Raw genomic sequence first — 17,728 nt, 5'->3', positions numbered from 1 at the left:
CGTTAACCGGGCGTTTCCCAGTGAGATTGGGTTGGTACAGTGCTGTCTGATGTCTTCTGGAGTTTGGGGGGTTGGCATCTTTCTTTGGCCCTCGCTGTTTCCATTCATTTGTTTTACGTCGTGTCACCATCCACATTGCCTACTCCCGAAAGCTTGCGAGATGCTTTGTTAGTTGTTCATAATAGTGATAGGTTAGGACATGGAATTGCTTGATTTTGTGTTCCTAGATAGAGAGGTTTTGTGAAGTTAGGCAGCAAGATGTTGGAATGATACGTAGAGCAAACCACAATGCATTTGGATCTCGTTTCAAAAAACAAAAAAAAAAGAACAATGCATTTGGATGCAACAAGATCTTGAAATTCTCCTGAATAGAATTATAGTGTTGTTTGTTAAAGCTTTGCATGAAAATTTTGAGACCAATGTATAAATGATGAAGTCCGGCACTAGGGTCTTCTCTGATCTAGCCTCGCGCCCTCGCCCCTGTTACGAGTAATATGTGCATCTAGGTTAGGTTCCAAGAAACACAGCGACCTTTTCCCTCTCTCTCGGTTTGCCCAACTTAAAGTATTGCATGCAAGGTAACCTCTAGACGCTGCGTGCCCGTCCAAAGCTCTAAGAACTGCGACGTGGACGTTCCCGTTTGGTCCATTTTAGCACATGGAGTCGCTCCACCTTTGGATGATCCTATCCTAGCCACCATCAGGGCACCCCCTTTTCACCAAACTTTTAGCGCAGTTTTTAGACGTGGTCGATCACACAGCCCCGCCCGTAACATCAGATTATCCAGCTTCGATCGCGCCGTCAGCCTGCCGACGGTGGCGCGGTGAGCGGACCCGCGCGAGCCGGAATCCCGTCCCTGTTCACGCACAGAAAAGTCCCGAAACCCCCCGCCGTCCCAACGGCCGGTTCCACACTGGCCTTGGCCGCCGCGGCCGGCCGGCCGGCTCGTGCCGCGCCACGTGTGGCCGTTGGGACGCTCTTCTTCCTCGGAACCCACGGGCACCTGGGCGAGGCCAGATCCAGGGCCAGGCGGCCACGCGCGCAGCGGCGCGGCGGCACGCGGCGTCCGGCCCGGCCGTGGCTGCAACGGCTAGTCGGAGGCCCGTAGCATAGCCTACCCTTTTCTGTGTGCATGTGAGCCCACAGTACGGCCCCCCGGGGTCCTCTTTTGTCTTTTCTGGGGCCGCGGGCCGTCCTTGGACAGTTCTAGAGTTTCCGGCTCCGGGACCTTTTTCAGAAAAAAATGAAAAAAGAGTTCCTGCTTCGGGATTCGGGGGCAGGAATCATGGTATGGGCGCGGCAGGCCATGTTTTTGTAGCGCGAGACAAACACGGAGGAGGAGCCCGGAGCGTTTCCTCCGCTGCTCTGCTGCGTTACTTCGCCGGGTTCCTTCCCCGCCGGAAGAACAGCGTCACTGGCTCACTGCGTCAGACAGGGGCACGGAGGTAATCGGTGAGCATCCGTTGGTCGGCTATGCGACCGTGGATTTCTCGACGCTTCGACAGCAATCGTTCCTGCTCTTCCTTCTACGTGTCGACGTTGCCTACTATTCGACGACCGTGCCCACGTGGTCTATTTAAAAATAAAACAGGGTCGTTCTCGGCGGTGGCGGCCCACGACGGCGGCGCGAACAGTGACGCGCCGGCGAGAGCGACGCCCCCCACCCCCCTCCCCGCGAGGTGCGTGCTCGCATCGGGCGAGGGATTGGCGTGCGAGGTGACGAGGGCTGGCAGCGACCTCTGCCTGCTGCCGCCCGCCGTTGGGGAGGTCACCTGAGATTGGAGAACGGCCACGGCACGGCGCCACGGGGGGAGTCAAGTGTTCGCCGGCCTTCAAGATAGCTTTGTGTCGCTCGCGAGCGATCGTGCCACAGTTCCGGTTATCCCCGCCCGAATCATCCGCGCATCGTGCGCTTATTTTGCTCGTCGCGACCGAAAACCCCAATAATTTCGGATGAATGCGATTGACGGAGAAAGGCTGGTACAGTGACAGGCTGCTGGTATTCGATTTGGCGTTCGAAGAAATATCTGCGCACGATGACTGTGACTCCATGAACTGCTCCAACCGCTCCGATGGTGTGGAAAATCCTGAGCTGATCGTGATTTCCTACGACAGCCAAATTGGAGGAAACTGATGCTGGCCAGCCTCTTCAATCGCAATACGGCCCAGTCCACTGAGGCTAGAGGCCGGCTGCATGACACGAAGAACGGGCTGGCACGCGACCTCCCGTAATTTCGTGGAACCCAAGAAGCACACCACTCCACCAGCAGCCAGCCGTTTGCGCGCGCTCCTCCTCCTCCCAAACCCACGCCGACACCGATGCCGGCGGTCGGGGGGTGTCCAGCGGCGGGAGCACCCGCCGCCTCGCCCGGGGTAACAACACCGCCCCCTCCTACGACCGCCTCGTCACCCTCTTCTCCGCCGACGGCCGCCTCTACCGAGTCGGTGAGTGCGTACGAGAACCCCCGCCCCCAACCAAAACCCAAAGCTGCTCCACCACGCCGGCTGTGCTTCTCCGCGTCTCCGCCGCAGATTACGCGTGGAACGCCGTGAGGCTGGCGGGCGTCACCTCCGTCGGCGTGCGCGGGGCCGACTCCGTCTGCGTCGTCGGCCAGCGGAGGGCGAGGGCGCCGCCGAAGGTGAGTGCGCTGCCGCTGGCCGGGCGCGCTCGGGGCAGCGATCGGCTCAAGTGTAGCCTCTTGCGTTTGGTTAATTAGTCGATCATGCTGCTTTACTGCTTGCTTCTAGGACAAGCTGCTGGATACGGCCAGCGTCTCGCGCCTGTTCCCGATCACCGAGCGGGTGGGGTTGCTCGCCACGGGGATCGCAGGTGACCTGACCAGCTTGCTTCGCTTGTTATTTCTGTCCGAACACTTAGGCGAATGTATGCGCTGCATGCGATCTGATTCATTTCAGCTGTTGCTATCATGCTCATGCTGATGCGTTGCAACTTGTTACGGTTTTGTGGGTGATGTTTTACGGCGTATTGCAGCGTGCCCCGTGGCGCTAGTGTTCTAACTGTTTCTTTATTTGTTTTGTCCATGCAGGCGTCTGAAACTAGTGCAGTGTATTTGCTGAAGATTTAAACTCTTATTCGCCTAGTAATGTTTTGGTGGAGCTCCCTGGGCTTGCATTTCAGATGTAATCACATTTGATTTTACTTCATACTCGATTTGATAGTCTGAAGTTATGCACATCAATCGTATGGGGTCAATTCTTGGTTATTGTCCTTAGAACACTCGTATGAGTTTGGTTTTACTGATGAGATTCATTATTTCTGCATTGTGTTCATGAGTATCCAATGCATGATTGCTAGCTTGACGCTGCCTGCAGTAAGATTGCTCTGCCATTTTGTTATATCCCTGTTGCTCATCACAATTGCATTGGACTATTGGTTCCGTACCACATTGGAGTTACATAGGACGCCATTAATTTTAATATCTACCATGGTTTTAGAATTTACCATTGAAATTTGAAATAACTGGAATGACCTGTAGCAGAGCACCAAAGAGTACATAAGAAAAATAACACAATAATAATTATTTTTTTGTATGCTTTTTTTAGATTAATGATAGTGATAGCTATTTCTTCAATCATCGTTACAGGTGATGGAATGACATTAGCTCATAAAGCAAGGAATCAAGCTGCAGAGTTTCGTTTCAAATGGGGATATGAAATGCCTCCTGACATATTGGCACAATGGTAAACATTGACTTCAAGGAGGTAGATGATGCAGCAAAAGTTCACACTGACAATACCTATAATTGTTTGATAATATTGATATAATTCTTCTGCACACTAGTTAAATCTCACTCACATTCAGAGTCATGTTGGAGGTATGAGAGGACAATGAGATCTCCTCTCGAACGTATTTCTAGTGATTTATGCTTGTGCTTTGTCTGACTTTTGATTCCTGCTATTGAGTTTAAGCAAAAATGTTTAGTGCAAGTGGGCCCTGTGAATTTCAAACATCATACAACTAACTGCAGGTAGTCAGGGGCAGTCACCAACCAAATTATGTTTGTTCTTTACTTTTTGTAATATTCTCTTTCATTATTGCTAAGTTATAGATATGCCCAATTTCGTTCCATAACCTGTCATGCTTCTTTATTTCCACTGGAATGTTCTGCATGTAACCAATTGCATATGCTTGTTTGCTCATAGGATTGCAGACAGAGCACAGATCTGCACCCAGTATGTTTCCAAGAGACCTTCTGGAGTTGGTTAGTGCAATCAGACTTATATATCTAGGGCAGTGTTCCTTCCCCTCAACAAAATGGGAGTGGTGGAACCTCCGGCCATGGTTTACTACTTTTCTTTTCTATATCTTACTGGTTAGTACTTTCTACTTTCAATTACAGTTGCCATGATCTTGGGCATTGATGATGAAAAAGAAACTCCCCAGCTCTTTGCATGTGATCCTGCTGGATATTTCTTAGGCCACAAGGTATTTATTATTCAAGGATTTGGTGCTATTCATCGATTTGCTGTGTTTCATTCAAATCATAATGCAAGTCAGATGCATGTCTTTTGGGTAATTCTGACATCTGCAAAATAGACATGTTTATTTATGAATTCTAGAGCAACTACAGAATTTCCTTATAATTTTTAAACTCAATAAACATTCTGGTTGGAGAAACATATACGGTCCCATTTTACACTCATAAGTTAGGAACATGTTCTATACCAGAAAGATGTGACTTCTCCGCTGACTGCTGTCGTCTTCTTAGGCAGCAAGTGCTGGCCACAAAGACAAGGAGGCTGTCAACTTTCTTGAGAAGAAAATGGAGAACAATCCATCATTATCATTTCCAGAAACCATTCAGGTGTGTTGTTTAAGCTCAGAGTAAACTCAATGTTGGTATGCAGCACATCCTGTCACTACCATTTACTGGGCTTCGACCATCTTCCTGATGTCATTTTAAAGAAGCTTGAGCATAATCTTTTGATTTAAGATGCTTATTACATGGTCTCTAATATTATATTCTGCTTAAGGCATGATATAGGAGGGTGTTAACTATTCCATAGTCCGTGCTTGTGAGTTATGATGACAGCATGCGTTCTATTACTTGCAGTTTAGTATAAGGTGGCCAGCTGCAGAAACAAATAAAGTATTCTTTAAGGAAAGGAGTTAGTGAGCGACCTATAACAATAGAAGCACAGGGTATCTCAGGAAATTATTATAGTAGAAATCAGGAGTACAGTTTTTTGGTTATCCACATGAACTTTTTTTTTAATCTATCTTCAAACACCTATTGCTGAAGCTTTGGGTGGCCCTTCTAACGCTTCCTATGGAATATCATTGCATAGACTGATTTGGGTCCTTTATGAATTTGTGAAAGCATGTCGGACTAAATGCTGTTGATCATATTTGTCTACGAGCTGATTTCTCCGCACTAATCATATTTGTCTATGAGCTGATTTCTCCGCACAAGATAGCCTAATTGGTCACCTTTCTATTCATACGTATAACCATGTGATGAGTTTCGTTGCTTGGTGGTTCAATCCCATTGTAATTTTATTTTGCTCTTCTTGTTTCCAGATGGCAGTATCGGCATTGCAGTTCGCCCTGAAGGAGGACCTCAAAGCCACAGAGATTGAGGTAATTATCTTTTTTAACTTCTGCAGATATGCTATCATATTCACCCCCCATCATGCTCTGAAAAATAAACTAGTAACTAACTACTAACGACTGTTCCAGGTGGGGGTTGTCAGGAAGGATGATCCAATTTTCAGACGACTGACATTGGCTGAAATCGACGAGCACCTGAAAGCTACCAAACCAACCCTGTCAAGCAGAGCTGAAGGCTGAACAGAACCATCTGCTCGTCCACTAGTCTTGCTGAATCTTTTACAGCTCGTGAAATCTTAGCTGGTGGCCGATCACTGTACAGCAATGCTAAAGAGTGAAATGTTCCCTGGCTTATTCTGGTTTGAACCGATGTTGGTAACACTGAAATTTTCTATGAAGAAACTGTGCCCTGCTCCTGTGTTGTCACCTGTGCCAGGGACAACTTCCCTATGAAGTTGGTCGCGAGGCTTCCGAGGAAGATGTCCCCGTTGAACTCGTTCACCGAGGTGACGAAGTTGATCACCTTCCCTTGAGAGTCGTCGAGCACCCGGATGATGTCGCCGTCCTCCGACACCTGGGCCACCATGGCTCCCTTCATCGTTGACTTGCTCCACTCGAGGAGCGCCGGGAACGTGGCGACGAGTCTCTTCGCCAAGCTCCAGCGGGTGATCAGGTCCAGCCATGGCGACCTCGACTGCAGGCATTTCGAACACGAAAGCTGTCAGGTGCGACGCTTTTCGTACGACGGTAGGTATGGACGATGATCGGGAGAAGCTAGAATAGTAGTGGCTGGAAGGCTGACCGGGAGGAGGGCGATCCAGAAGTAGCCGTCTGATCCGAGGCGGATGTTGTCTGGACACCCCGGGAGGTTGTCGATGAACGTCTCGGCCTGGCCAGCCTTCTCCCCTTTCAGCCACACCTTCATGCATCTGAACCTGCATTTTTTTTCCTTCTTCAGAGTTGGTTCTCCGTTCATGGATGCCGTATGATTAGAGCCGTGAAGGTTCAGTTCAGACGTTCAATTACCTGCTGGACTCGCAGACGACGACGAAGGCCTCGTCCCTCGGCAGGGCGACGCCGTTGGCGAAGCCGAGGCGGTCGAGCACGACGGAGGTGTGGCCCGTGCGCGGGTCGTAGCGGAGGAGGCGGCCGGTGGCGCGGGACTCGAAGAAGTCGTGGAACCACCTGTCGAAGCCGAACCGGGTGCTGGCGTCGCTGAAGTAGACCGCGCCGTCGGAGGCCTCGATCGCCGCGTCCGCGAACCTGAAATCAGCAAATGCTCAGGCACACGACATCCGCAGGGATTAATTCACAGAGCTGGACGATGGGGTTGGCTTCGGAATTTGATTAGGATGCGAACCTGATCGGGGAGCCATCGACCTCCGAAGCAAGAAGGGTCACTCCTTCCTCCCCAACTCTCAAAAGTCCCTAGTCAATGCAACGGTAACCTTTTTTAATAATTATTTCTGTACGTGTTTCATGCTGCTGCTCATCATCATAACACGTATAGAGCTGTTCTGTTCTGTTCCGTACAACAAATAAACTTAGCAGCGCTGGCTGATACCTTGTCAGCGTCGCAGACGAGCATGGTGCCGTCGGCGGATGGCGTGACCCCGAGCAGGCCGGTGCCGCCGACGAAGCGCCACCGCTCCCAGGACGAGTTGCCGGGGTGCATCTTGTGCAGCCACCCGTCCCTCGTGGCCGTGTACAGCGCGCCGCCCGCCGCCGCGTCCACGTGCACGTCCTCCGGCGCGTCCAGCGCCCCTTCCCCAAGCTTCTCCAGCCTCTGCGCCGCGCGTCACGCCCATGAAAAACGGCAAGCCAGAATAGCGGGCGGGCAAGAAGCCAAGAAGAATTCGGAGGAGGAAGGAAGGAGTCGTTATTAACCTGGAGGAGGTTGTTGGGAGGCGGCGTGGGCGGCGGCGGGGGCGACGGCACCGGCTCGATTGGGCAGTTGAGCCCCACGTGGGCCGCGAGCGACGCCACCGCGGCCAGCACGGCGGCGGCGAAGAGGCCAAGCGCCATGGCCACCAGTGGACGAGCTCCAAAGCACCACCAGTTGGTAGTCGTACTCGATTCAAACCCCCCCCCCCCCCCCCCCAAGGCCTGGGGTGTGTGTAGATAGATAGGATCACGGATGTTCAAACTTTGTTGAGCTTTATCCCCGTCCCTCGTACAAGAGCGGGCATTCAGAGTCTCAGACTTTCAGAGATTGATTCAGTGGACATCGACGCCTGGACGGGGTTCGCGCATCTTTTCCGCGGTGCAGATTTCAGCTTTAGCCAGAGGCGAAAACAACGCGAGACTGAGAGAGTAGAGTGGCCCAAACTCGCCGGAGTTGAGGTCTCAGTCTGCGCAGGCATCGCACGCAACAAAAAGGACTGGTCCAAGAAAGAAGGCAGGCTCCGACTAGTAGCCAAGAGCTAGGGGAGGGACGTGGTCCTGCGCAGCGGCGAGATCGGTGATGCCTTGTCCGTCTGCGCGAGCCACGAGCGCAGGACTCGCTAGACTCGCCGCTAAGTGCCAGCACAAGCGTTCCTTTCTGTTGTAGCGTAAGTTACCCTCTACTACGACGTGAAGCGTACGTGCTTTGATGTGTACTATGCTGGGCATCAACAGAAATGTTCATATCTAACGAGAAACTAGCTATCGATTGATTGTACTTGGAGGTACGTATACCTATATGAAAGATGAAAGAAGTAATAATTTCTTTTACACCAGCAAGAAAAAAGTTTAGGAACCGCCGCCAGTCAAATTTGAGAGAGAAATCTCTATAGAAAAATACAGTAGGAAATAATTTGTAAAGGGTAGGGAAATTGCTATGGGGATCAAATGTCGTACTTCAATTCTTCTGAGATTTGCTTTCAAATGACAGCATTCGTATCAGTCATTGTTTGCCTTTATCTTCATTGCCTAGCTATCAGTTATTGCTGTTACATTTTCCACGGCCACCTGCACTTCAGATATAACAGCTTCATCGCCTGGACACCATGGAGTAGCATGTCAAACTGTCATTGTTATGTCTTCTTTTCCTGGAGAAACTACCTCAGGCCTGAATATTTTATTGCTGAAAATCTGATGCAAGGCATTCACAGCACCTGTACTGTCATTGTTGTTCTAGAGAGCCTCGGTCAAGTCATTTGATCTTTGGCGGAGAAAAGTCGAAAACCGTATCGATAAGTCTAGGATCTCGATGGCATACCTTCGTTCCATCACTCATGCTGCACCCGGATCATCCAAGGCATTCGAGAAGCCTGATCATTTGGCCATTTTTAGGCTAGCACACGCCGCACCAGTATGAGGGGTCGTCGTCACTGTTGGAAAATGAAGGGGCAAAACAATAATGCATCACTTCAAAAGTGTCAATGAATAGCGGTTTCTTGATCCGCTAAAAATAGGTTGAGTAGTGAATAATATTTAGCAAATTAACATAATGATTCTGCTAAATTAGAATATTACATGAACGAATTTAGCATCCTCTTAAGCAAGAGTTTTTTAAACTACAGAGGACACCTTGTTAGGCCTTCAACAGCCAGCTCTGTTAAATCATTTTGGAAGACTGCTAGTCAATCATCTAGTTCTGAGGATCCCATGCTTCACAGCACCACAGTCACAGTAGACACAGATAGACTTCTTTGTCTGCTTCATTGTTGTCTGAAAGGTGCAAGTAACACTGTCAACAAGCAGATAAGCTCGTCAATGGAGCTTTGCCTGATTCATGCAGACGGATGTTCAGTTGGTTAGCGAGGTGACCTTCACATCGGCTTTCATCACTCCACGATAAATCTTTCAGACCTGAGTTGCAAGCTTGCGTCAGGAGATAAGTGGAGCAAAGGTGACGACGAAGAGGGCGTAGGACCTAGAGAAGGAACAGTACGATGACCCGTGCAACTCTGAAGCTCCGTTTTTCTTGACAAATGAGGTGATGAGGCTCCCGGTTGCCCAGCGACCTCCACCGGCGGGGCTCCGGGATCGCAGTCCGGCTCCTCCGGCTGCCATGCCACACCATCATCCGCCTCCGCCATGGCGTCTTCCAGCTCCCACGCCTTCCTGGTAAGGACGACCAGCTCCCTGACTGCAACGATGCCGGCTTTGCGATCCAGGTGGCGTCCAAATACCTTGGCCATTGCCGTAGCCGTCGTCGGAGGAGGCCACAAAACTGCGCGAGGCTCTGTGCGGCGGCGCGAGAATACGTGATGCGCGCGAGAATACGTGATGTGCCTCACACCAGTTTTGCATTTTGCCCCCTGATTAATCGCGATCCAAATCAGGGGGTAAAGTGTAAACTAGTTTTCTAAAAAATAGAGAAAAGAGTAGATATAGACATATACAAGTAGTATATAAAGATTAGGGATATAGATATATGCATTGTTTGGGCAAAGATTTGTGTTTATATTCAGAGTCTCATGCTACCAATTCTTTTTTGTGCACTACTAGTAGTGCATAAGGACTCATGCTAGCCCCTCCAATGCAAAGTAGACAGGAAATGCAACAATCAATACTAGAAACGGATACACGGCACAATGAAAAGCTTGATTACTAATTCCTGGAAGGACGAGAGGCGTGGTGGTACCTTCCCCTACGATTCATGGCAAATCTCTGCGCCATTGGCGTCCCATCGTGGAGGTTCAAACATCGCCCTCCTACCGATCCGAGCCACAGCGCCATAGCCCAACGATGCCGGCTTCGCGATCCAGGTGGCGTCCAAATGCCTTCCTTGGCCGTGACCGGAGGAGGAGGAGGAGACCACCAGAACTGTGCGAGCCTCTGCGCGGCGGTGTGCGAACAAGTGATGTGCGTGAGGGAGCGGCGGCGGTCGGAGATCGACGCGTTCCCCGCGCCGCCAAGCAACTCGGACCGCCCGTGATGGAACGAGGATGCCGCCACCCGTCAGGGAGATCCCCCGGCAACTTCTGAGCGCTACTTCCGTGTCAGAGAACTGGACCGCACCCTGCTTCATCATGTACCCCAGTCCCCAAACCTGCCGCCACCGCCCAGATTCGCCGCCGCCGACGGACGACAGCAACGGATGACGGACAACGGGTACCCCATCATCCGCCTCCGCCATGGCGTCGTCCAGCTCGCGCACCTTCCTGGCGAGGACGACGGGCTCGCTGACTGCAATCGGCGGCCAATCCCGCCCGCTCATCTCGCATCCAACGGGTAAAAGGGGCCTAGGGGTGGACGGTAGTCGGTATTCCAAATACCGTCCAGCCCTGGTCACTGCAAGCGCGACGCCTCCGCACCTCTCCGTGGCTCGCCGGAGCGTCGCCGCGTCGCGGGGGTTTCTCTCTGCCATGTCCTTCCACCCGGAGCCCTCCATTCTTAACTCCGCCCGCTTGCTGGCGCTGCAGCGCGTGGCCATGACCAACGAGCGCTCCTCGGGCCTCGGCTCCTACCCGCGCGCGCCGTGTCGGCTCCGAAGCCACCCCGCGTCAATCATGACTCGCCGGAGCGCCGCTGCACGCCTGCACCCTGGAAGCAGCAACGCGCTCATGGGCGTCGCCCTGGCCCCCGACTGATCAGGCCTGCACGCCCCACGGCGCACGCGGCGAGAGGCACCACGGCGTCAGCGGGAGGGGCGAATTGTATGTGGATCGCGACGGAGGTCACCAACGACGCGTGCGGCCGGCGCCACGCCTTCACGCTGACCGCCGCCCAGCGCCTCCGGCGCGCGCGCGCACGAACCGTTCCCAATCCCCGTCCCACGCGTGATCTGCAAGGTGCACCGGCCGTGGCGATTGCGATTGGGGCGCCGCCGCCGCCCCCTCGCGCTGGCGCCGGCGCCGACGGACGAAGGCAGCGCAGCACGGCAGAAGGCACTTTTTTCCACTTTGCCCCCCAATTTGGATCACGAATATTAATCGCGATCCAGTATTTTACACTTACCCCCCAATATTGGATTGCGATAAATAATCGCGATCCGATATTTTTCATTATACCCCCTGGTGTAGATCGCGATTCATAGTCGCGATCCGATATTTTACATTATACCCCCTAGTATTTGCACTTTGCCCCCTAACTTATACAAATTAGCCCCTCCTCTCTCCCTCCTCCGTGCTCGTCAATCATCCTGTTCAGAGGTATCAGGAGCCTCCGCCGTCGATTGGCGAAGGAATCGAACTGCAGGTTAGCTTATTTTAAATCGGATGATTTTTCCTCACTCTTCCCAGTTCCAGTGCTTCCCTCCCGGGGCAGTTGGAAGCTGTCGTCGCGGCGTCGCCGCCGTCGCTGAAGAAGAGAGCCTCGAGTTGTGCACTGTGCAACTAGATTCCGGTAAATGCTACAGAAAGGTTTCACGACAGATCACGGTGACCGCCTCCAGCAGTCCGGCGATGGGCCCGCGGCAGGGCGGCGGGAGGACGAGCTAGCGCGCGGCGCGTCGCGTCGCGTCACCAGCCAGCCTGTGGACTGCCGGCGAAAAGGTGGACCCGCACAGGTGGTCCGCCGCGAGACGGCGGCCGCCTCAAGCTCTTGTTCGCCATCATGCCGAGAGCGCGAGAGCTCTTGTCTGGGTTAGCCACAGGTGGAGAGACGAGCCGGTTCGCGTCAGTCGTCGTCGGTGACCGGTGGACGCGACACGACGACACACCATGCTTCTTCTCATGTCAGTAGCAGTACCGGTACGTTTTCGTTGGTATTTTAGCGTGGATGCAAAGGGAGCTTTCGTGGCCAGTGAGCATGTTTGTGTTGTCAAGTTGGCAAGTAATTTGTTCATCTTGGCCATTATGGTCATCAGACGTACTACCATTTTTTGCCAATTTGGTCTTGTGTCGCGCTGGGGAGCGCTAATCACACGGGGCCGCCGTGACGAACCATCGTCACCAGGCCGTGCCGATGGGGCACCACCGCACGCCACCACGGCCGCCCGCGCGCTCTGGCGACGAGACGGCGGGCGGCCGGGGGCCAGTTCCTGCAGCGCCGCCAGCTGCAGCGTGCGGCGCGTGGCGTGGCCCATGGCCTCCCGATACTAAAGAAAGGGGAAAAAAAAGAAAAAGTAAAAGAACAAACCCCGCCGGCCAGTTCCGTTGTTTACGCTCGGCCGCCGGCTGTCCGCGTCCGCACGTTCCAGCCACTTTACCCCGTGTTCTTACGGAGTAGTACGTGTTACCCGTGCGGACGCGACGTCACTTTGCTCGCCCATGCGTGCGTGCCGCACGAGCTGAAGCGATCACGGAAGGTGCAAGAGCGATAAATAAAACAAATGCAACGGCCGACGCCTGGCGTGCGTGTCAGGCGCTTGATTTCCTCCGGCCACTCTGCAAACAGGAGGTCAGCCCATAAGAAATGCTGCACGAGAAATACTTGACGCGTACTCGACCGGTGAGTCTTAGTAATAATGCTCATTGAAAAATTACAATTATACTTACGCGATTAAACAAGCGATAAGACCGGTGAGTGCCGTGATTTCGTCGGGCAAGCAAACCCCGTCGCACGGAAACGGCCGCGGCCCACTTGGCGGCCGACAGCTGGCCCCCCGCGGCCCCGTCGTCCTACGTGGCGGGGCGGGTCATAATTCACGCGCCCGCGTGGGCCTCGCCGCCACTCGCCGGCGCAAGTAGCGCTCCTTCCCCGTGTTAAAAAGCCGGACGCCTCGCCGAGGAACGGGAGAGGGAACTAGGGAGGGGGGCACGCGGCGGCGCGGAGGAAGCGGATGGGAACAGGAGGAGGCCGAGGCGCCCACGGCCGCGACCGGGTGCTCGTCGTCGTCGCTGCAGCGGAAGCCACTGACCGGGTGCTCGTCGTCGTCGCTGCAGCGGAAGCCACTGAGGGGGAGGAGCCGCCGATCTGCTGCGAGGTGCGCGTTCTCTGAGCTGAGGACGGGAGCGACCAGCGACGAGGGCGGACATGGAGAGGGAGATAGCTGAAGTGGAGGAGGAAGAGGAGGAGGTGGCGTGCGAGTGCTGCGGCTTCACGGAGGAGTGCACGGCGCCGTACATCGCGGGGGTGCGCGCGCGGTACGGGGGCCGGTGGATCTGCGGCCTGTGCGGGGACGCCGTCGGTGAGGAGCTCGGCCGCGCGTCCCCGCCCATCTCCCCCGCCGAGGCGCTCGACCGCCACGCCTGCGTCTGCCGCCGGGCGTCCGCCCCGCCGTCCCCCGCGGGGAGCCCCGACGACCTCATCGCCGCGCTGCGCCTGCTCCTGCGCCGCAGGCTGGTGTCGCCGGCGCCGAGGAGGGCGCGCTCCACGGCCAGCAGCCCCAGGCGCGACCACGCGCTCCCCGTCGCGGCCTCCGTCGCCACCGCCGGGGGCGCCGGGAGCTCGCTGGCGAGGACGGGGAGCTGCTTCGCCGCGCTCGTGGAATGATGAAAGCTAAGAAGAACGGAAGATGCTAAGAACAACAACAACAACAACAACAAAAAGCATCAAGGAATGGTGGTAGTCTCTTGTAGCTCGCTTGCCTTTGTTTACACCGCACTGTAAATTTCCACCGTGCTTTTACCTTTCTTATCATCGCTTCTTACTTCTCTAGCTACTAGCAGTAAAGTTAGCAGGATCCAAGATCAATAAACATGTGTATATATATGTGGCGAAGAGCGACAGACTAGTATATATGAGAAATGGAAGTAATTCCATGTTTTTTCTCAGGTATGTACATTCCTGCTTCTCCTGAGTGATTTCTGCTCTTTCTGTTTTCTTGAACGGAATGGTTTGTGTTTCTGATTGTGCGCTTGGCGTGCTTCTTCTGTAAGCTCAATTCTTGCTGTAAAATGAAGCGTGATCTCCACTCATGTACCTGTATCCTGTAATGTATTGATATGAAACGGAATGATGCACTGTTGCTTGTGCGCACAAGCTATGCCTTGTTCCCTCTCTCGATCAGTCGGAACGGATGATGGCCGTTTCTGATTCCCCGGACGGTTGGGTGGATGTGGATCATCTGGAGCTAGCGATCAGTTCATCGATCCCATTGGCCAGCCATTGCCAATACGGGGAGGAGAGCACAGCGGCAGACAGGTAGTTTTTTTCGGCGCGCATGGTACACGCGGGGCGAGCGCCCTGACGTTGATCGCGGCGGCGATCGCCGTCCGTGCCATCGCGCGTCGCGCTAGCTGCCTTGCGGCAGCCTCCAAGCTCGCAGTCACCAATCAGTCCGTGTCCGTGCTGCAGCACCCGAACCACTGCCATCCCGATCGTTCCTTGCCCGATACCATCTTCCTGTTTCACACGCAGATCTTTCGAGGATTTTTTTTTCTTGAGAGAAATCTTCTGGTTTGATCGGCGGCTAATCGGTCGGGATTAGCGATGATGCCGGAGGCTAAGCTACGGCCCCGTGCTGATCCGTCCAAGCCGGACGTTCGTGTCGTGCTACGGGGTACCATGCCGACGACGTGGCCACGGCTCGCATTTGATTAAGAAGACTTGGGGGGATCAAAATATCATGGGCCAGTCAGTCAGTCGTCGTGTGCGCCCATCTTCGTTTCGAAAAGCACACCTCAAACATAGGTTCATACCCACATCACAACTAATTAAGCTAAGCTTAATTTAATCCAGTTCCTTACGGATTGCCGCCGTCTAGCTTCCACTCCATGGAGCACATGCTTCCTTTGCGTAGAGTTAGTAGTGCTGTACCCCATGAGGCCATGATCCTGTGTGTAGTACGCCGCGAGGCAGCTAGGAGACAAGTGGAAGACAACTGCCACTGTAGCCGAAGAGCCACCGGTGTTACTGCAGGAGTGCAGGACCGACGTGTCAGCAAAGAGAGCTACGGCCGCCTGCATACATACGCGCAACATCCCCCCGGTTCACCCCACGGGTGACGGGCTTCTTCTTCAACCTTGAGCCATCGCCGAGGCCCCTGTCCTCTCGCCGGCCGGTCGCCAGATGCCTAGCGATCCTTCCCGGGCCCGTGTCCCTTTCAGGTCGCCGGGATCGGTGGCGTCCGTCGGGGCCCTCGTGCGGTCGCTTCACACGACGAATCATTGGCCGTGCTGTTGGCAGCAGCTAGCGATGCCGCCTCCGGCTGTTCCGCAGCCCGGGCCAATCGATGTGGAGTCGCCGGAGTAGGTTACCGATCAATTCGCAGCGTTTTTGGAAGCAGCGTCAGTCCAGTACAACATGTGCTTTGCAGCAGCCGGTTCTCACTGCTCGTGGTATAGGATTCTGAATCGGAGCCTGAAACCCTTCTTTGCAAGACGAACGACCGACCACTCGTCTGTTGCGTGTTGCCTGAAGCGGCTGCTTGGATGCAAGGCTTTGGGTTCACATGTGAATGCTTGGCCTGTACGAAAACATACAGGCGCTGTTTGGTGAGTGCAACTGCAACCGATCGATCTGCTAGCGCGAGCTGGTCACCCGACCGTGGCGCAGCGGCTGTGCTTGCCCTGTGAGGCATGCATGCCAATAATTGGGGCTAGAACCTCCAGGACTCTTCTAGACTTCTAGGATCTCTCTCTGCAGCAGCAGTTCAGTGACTCCGATAACTGCAGCCACAAGAAAGAAAATTGAAAACTCTGTACTGATCGGTTCTGCACAACGCGGACCAAGCGAAGATCAACCTGGAAAGTCTGAGCCCGAAGAGATAGGGGGCATGACAAGACAGACACACTGGGAGGTGAAAATTCTGATGCCGTGCTGCATCACTGCGTGGGCCAAGGAGAACAAGTAGTAGAAAGCTTGGCATGCCGCGGCCTAGCCAAGTAGTGAGGCCAATAATTGAGGGCGCGCCACCCCCACGCGCGGCGCATCTTGTGCGCGGCTGACTCGTGCACGCTTTACCGAGAGGGAATCGGAGCTTAGCCTAGCCTAGCCTGCCTGGGAAATTGAGAGCATCATCCATCCATGATCGTGATCCATCCATCAGTCGCCGCAGCTCCTGCCAAGGAAAGGAGGAAGGCCGGCGACGTGCCGCTTCGTCGAAAGCTCGAAAGGCAGCAGCTGCTGGCCTGCTGCCAGCTACGGTGCCGCCTGCCTGGCGCGGAGAAGAGGCTGAACCCGCCCGGCCGGCCGGGTCTTCTTCTTCTTCAGGTTGGGCTGCCCAGCTCAGGTGACAGTGTGTGCGTACGTGGTGCTCACAGAATCACAGTAGCGTGCCAGCACGTGTCACAGCAAACGACGCATGTGAACTCTCTCACTCTCTCAGTCATCGGTCAGATGGATGTGATGCGATGTGGCTGAATAGATGGTGATCGATCATTGTACTGGCAGTACTGTACTACGCCCGGCCTGTGACCTTGGCGTAGCAGTAGCAGTAGCAGTAGCCAGCACCAGCAGGGGAAGCACAAGAAACACAGTGCGCCGTCACTCACCAGGTGTGCAGTGCAGAAACATGAAGAAATTAACGAAGAAATCCTCCGCTCCTCTTCGCACCAACGCCGGCTGAAAGATCGATCGGTGCTCTTTGCCACGCGAGGGATGGAGCAATCGATGCGCCTGGGCGCCTGGCTCATCGCCCCCCTCGCGTCTCTATAGCCGGCACTGTGGGCGGCGTCACTGTCGTGCAGTGAGCGCGCTGGAAGCAAACGAAAACGTGTTGCCGGAGTGCAACGGGAGTGATGGACGTACACAAAGTACAGAACCGCGATGTAGAGCGATAGCGACTGAAAGAAAGGAACCCTTTCGAGAGAAATACAGGAAGGAAGCGGGCCCGCAACGTGCTGCTAGTATATAAAAAACCATCTGACTTGTTCTACTGCACCACAGAGAGAGAGAGAGAGAGAGAGAGAGAGAGAGAGAGAGAGAGAGAGAGAGAGAGAGGTGCAACCATCAGGGTAACTGTGCTGCGCCGGCAAGTTCGGTCTAAAAACAACTGCTCAACGTCCCACGCAAGGCGACGGTTGCGTCGTGGTGGTGGTGGTGGTGAGAGGAGAAATCAGGTGCCCCCCTTCAGCGTCCAGGCTTCATGCCTTGATGAATCTTGCCACAGATCAAAGGTCTTTCAGAGTTTCAGTATTCTTACTAGATAAAAGCCACCCATGATAACTGCACTGCTGGACGTAGGTTACACGTTACATGTCCTCCAGTTCAAGAGCAAAACATTTTGGGGGTACTGTAAGTAAGATTCATCTACTTCTTTCCTGGCTTGTACAATTAGCTAACTAGGGATATATATATATATATATAGTACAGGCAAAAGATGAAAAGACTATATGTACAAGTCACCAGAAAACCAAACATGTAGTACAGCTGTAGCTAGCCTGATCAAAAGAGCAGCGT

General features: G+C 53.9%; 3 protein-coding genes across 3 annotated transcripts; 2 read left to right on the top strand and 1 right to left on the bottom strand.

Annotated features, from left to right (window-relative positions):
• Positions 1-1,957: 1,957 nt before the first annotated feature.
• Positions 1,958-5,843, top strand: LOC112881321 (proteasome subunit alpha type-6-like). The gene is made up of 9 exons (XM_025945989.1): positions 1,958-2,098; positions 2,271-2,639; positions 2,749-2,830; positions 3,606-3,702; positions 4,165-4,223; positions 4,362-4,447; positions 4,731-4,826; positions 5,543-5,602; positions 5,702-5,843. Exons 1-9 carry the CDS (start codon positions 1,958-1,960, stop codon positions 5,810-5,812), a joined length of 1,101 nt encoding a protein of 366 aa, XP_025801774.1. The 3' UTR covers positions 5,813-5,843.
• Positions 5,668-7,676, bottom strand: LOC112879628 (protein STRICTOSIDINE SYNTHASE-LIKE 4-like). Its single transcript, XM_025943969.1, has 6 exons — positions 7,460-7,676; positions 7,137-7,358; positions 6,933-7,000; positions 6,599-6,835; positions 6,375-6,507; positions 5,668-6,266 (listed from the first exon to the last, which is right to left on the bottom strand). The coding sequence occupies exons 1-6, from the start codon at positions 7,595-7,597 to the stop codon at positions 5,964-5,966; spliced, it is 1,101 nt and encodes a 366-aa protein (XP_025799754.1). The 5' UTR covers positions 7,598-7,676; the 3' UTR covers positions 5,668-5,963.
• Positions 7,677-13,074: 5,398 nt separating this feature from the next.
• On the top strand, positions 13,075-14,304 carry LOC112879631. The gene is made up of 2 exons (XM_025943973.1): positions 13,075-13,268; positions 13,308-14,304. The coding sequence occupies exon 2, from the start codon at positions 13,421-13,423 to the stop codon at positions 13,877-13,879; it is 459 nt and encodes a 152-aa protein (XP_025799758.1). The 5' UTR covers positions 13,075-13,268; positions 13,308-13,420; the 3' UTR covers positions 13,880-14,304.
• The last annotated feature ends 3,424 nt before the right edge of the window (positions 14,305-17,728 follow it).

This window comes from Panicum hallii, chromosome 2 (assembly GCF_002211085.1).
Source record: "Panicum hallii strain FIL2 chromosome 2, PHallii_v3.1, whole genome shotgun sequence".
In the NCBI taxonomy this organism is placed as follows: Eukaryota; Viridiplantae; Streptophyta; class Magnoliopsida; order Poales; family Poaceae; genus Panicum; species Panicum hallii.
The sequence above is the reverse complement of the archived record's forward strand: the minus strand, read 5'-3'. Positions and strand labels throughout refer to the sequence as shown.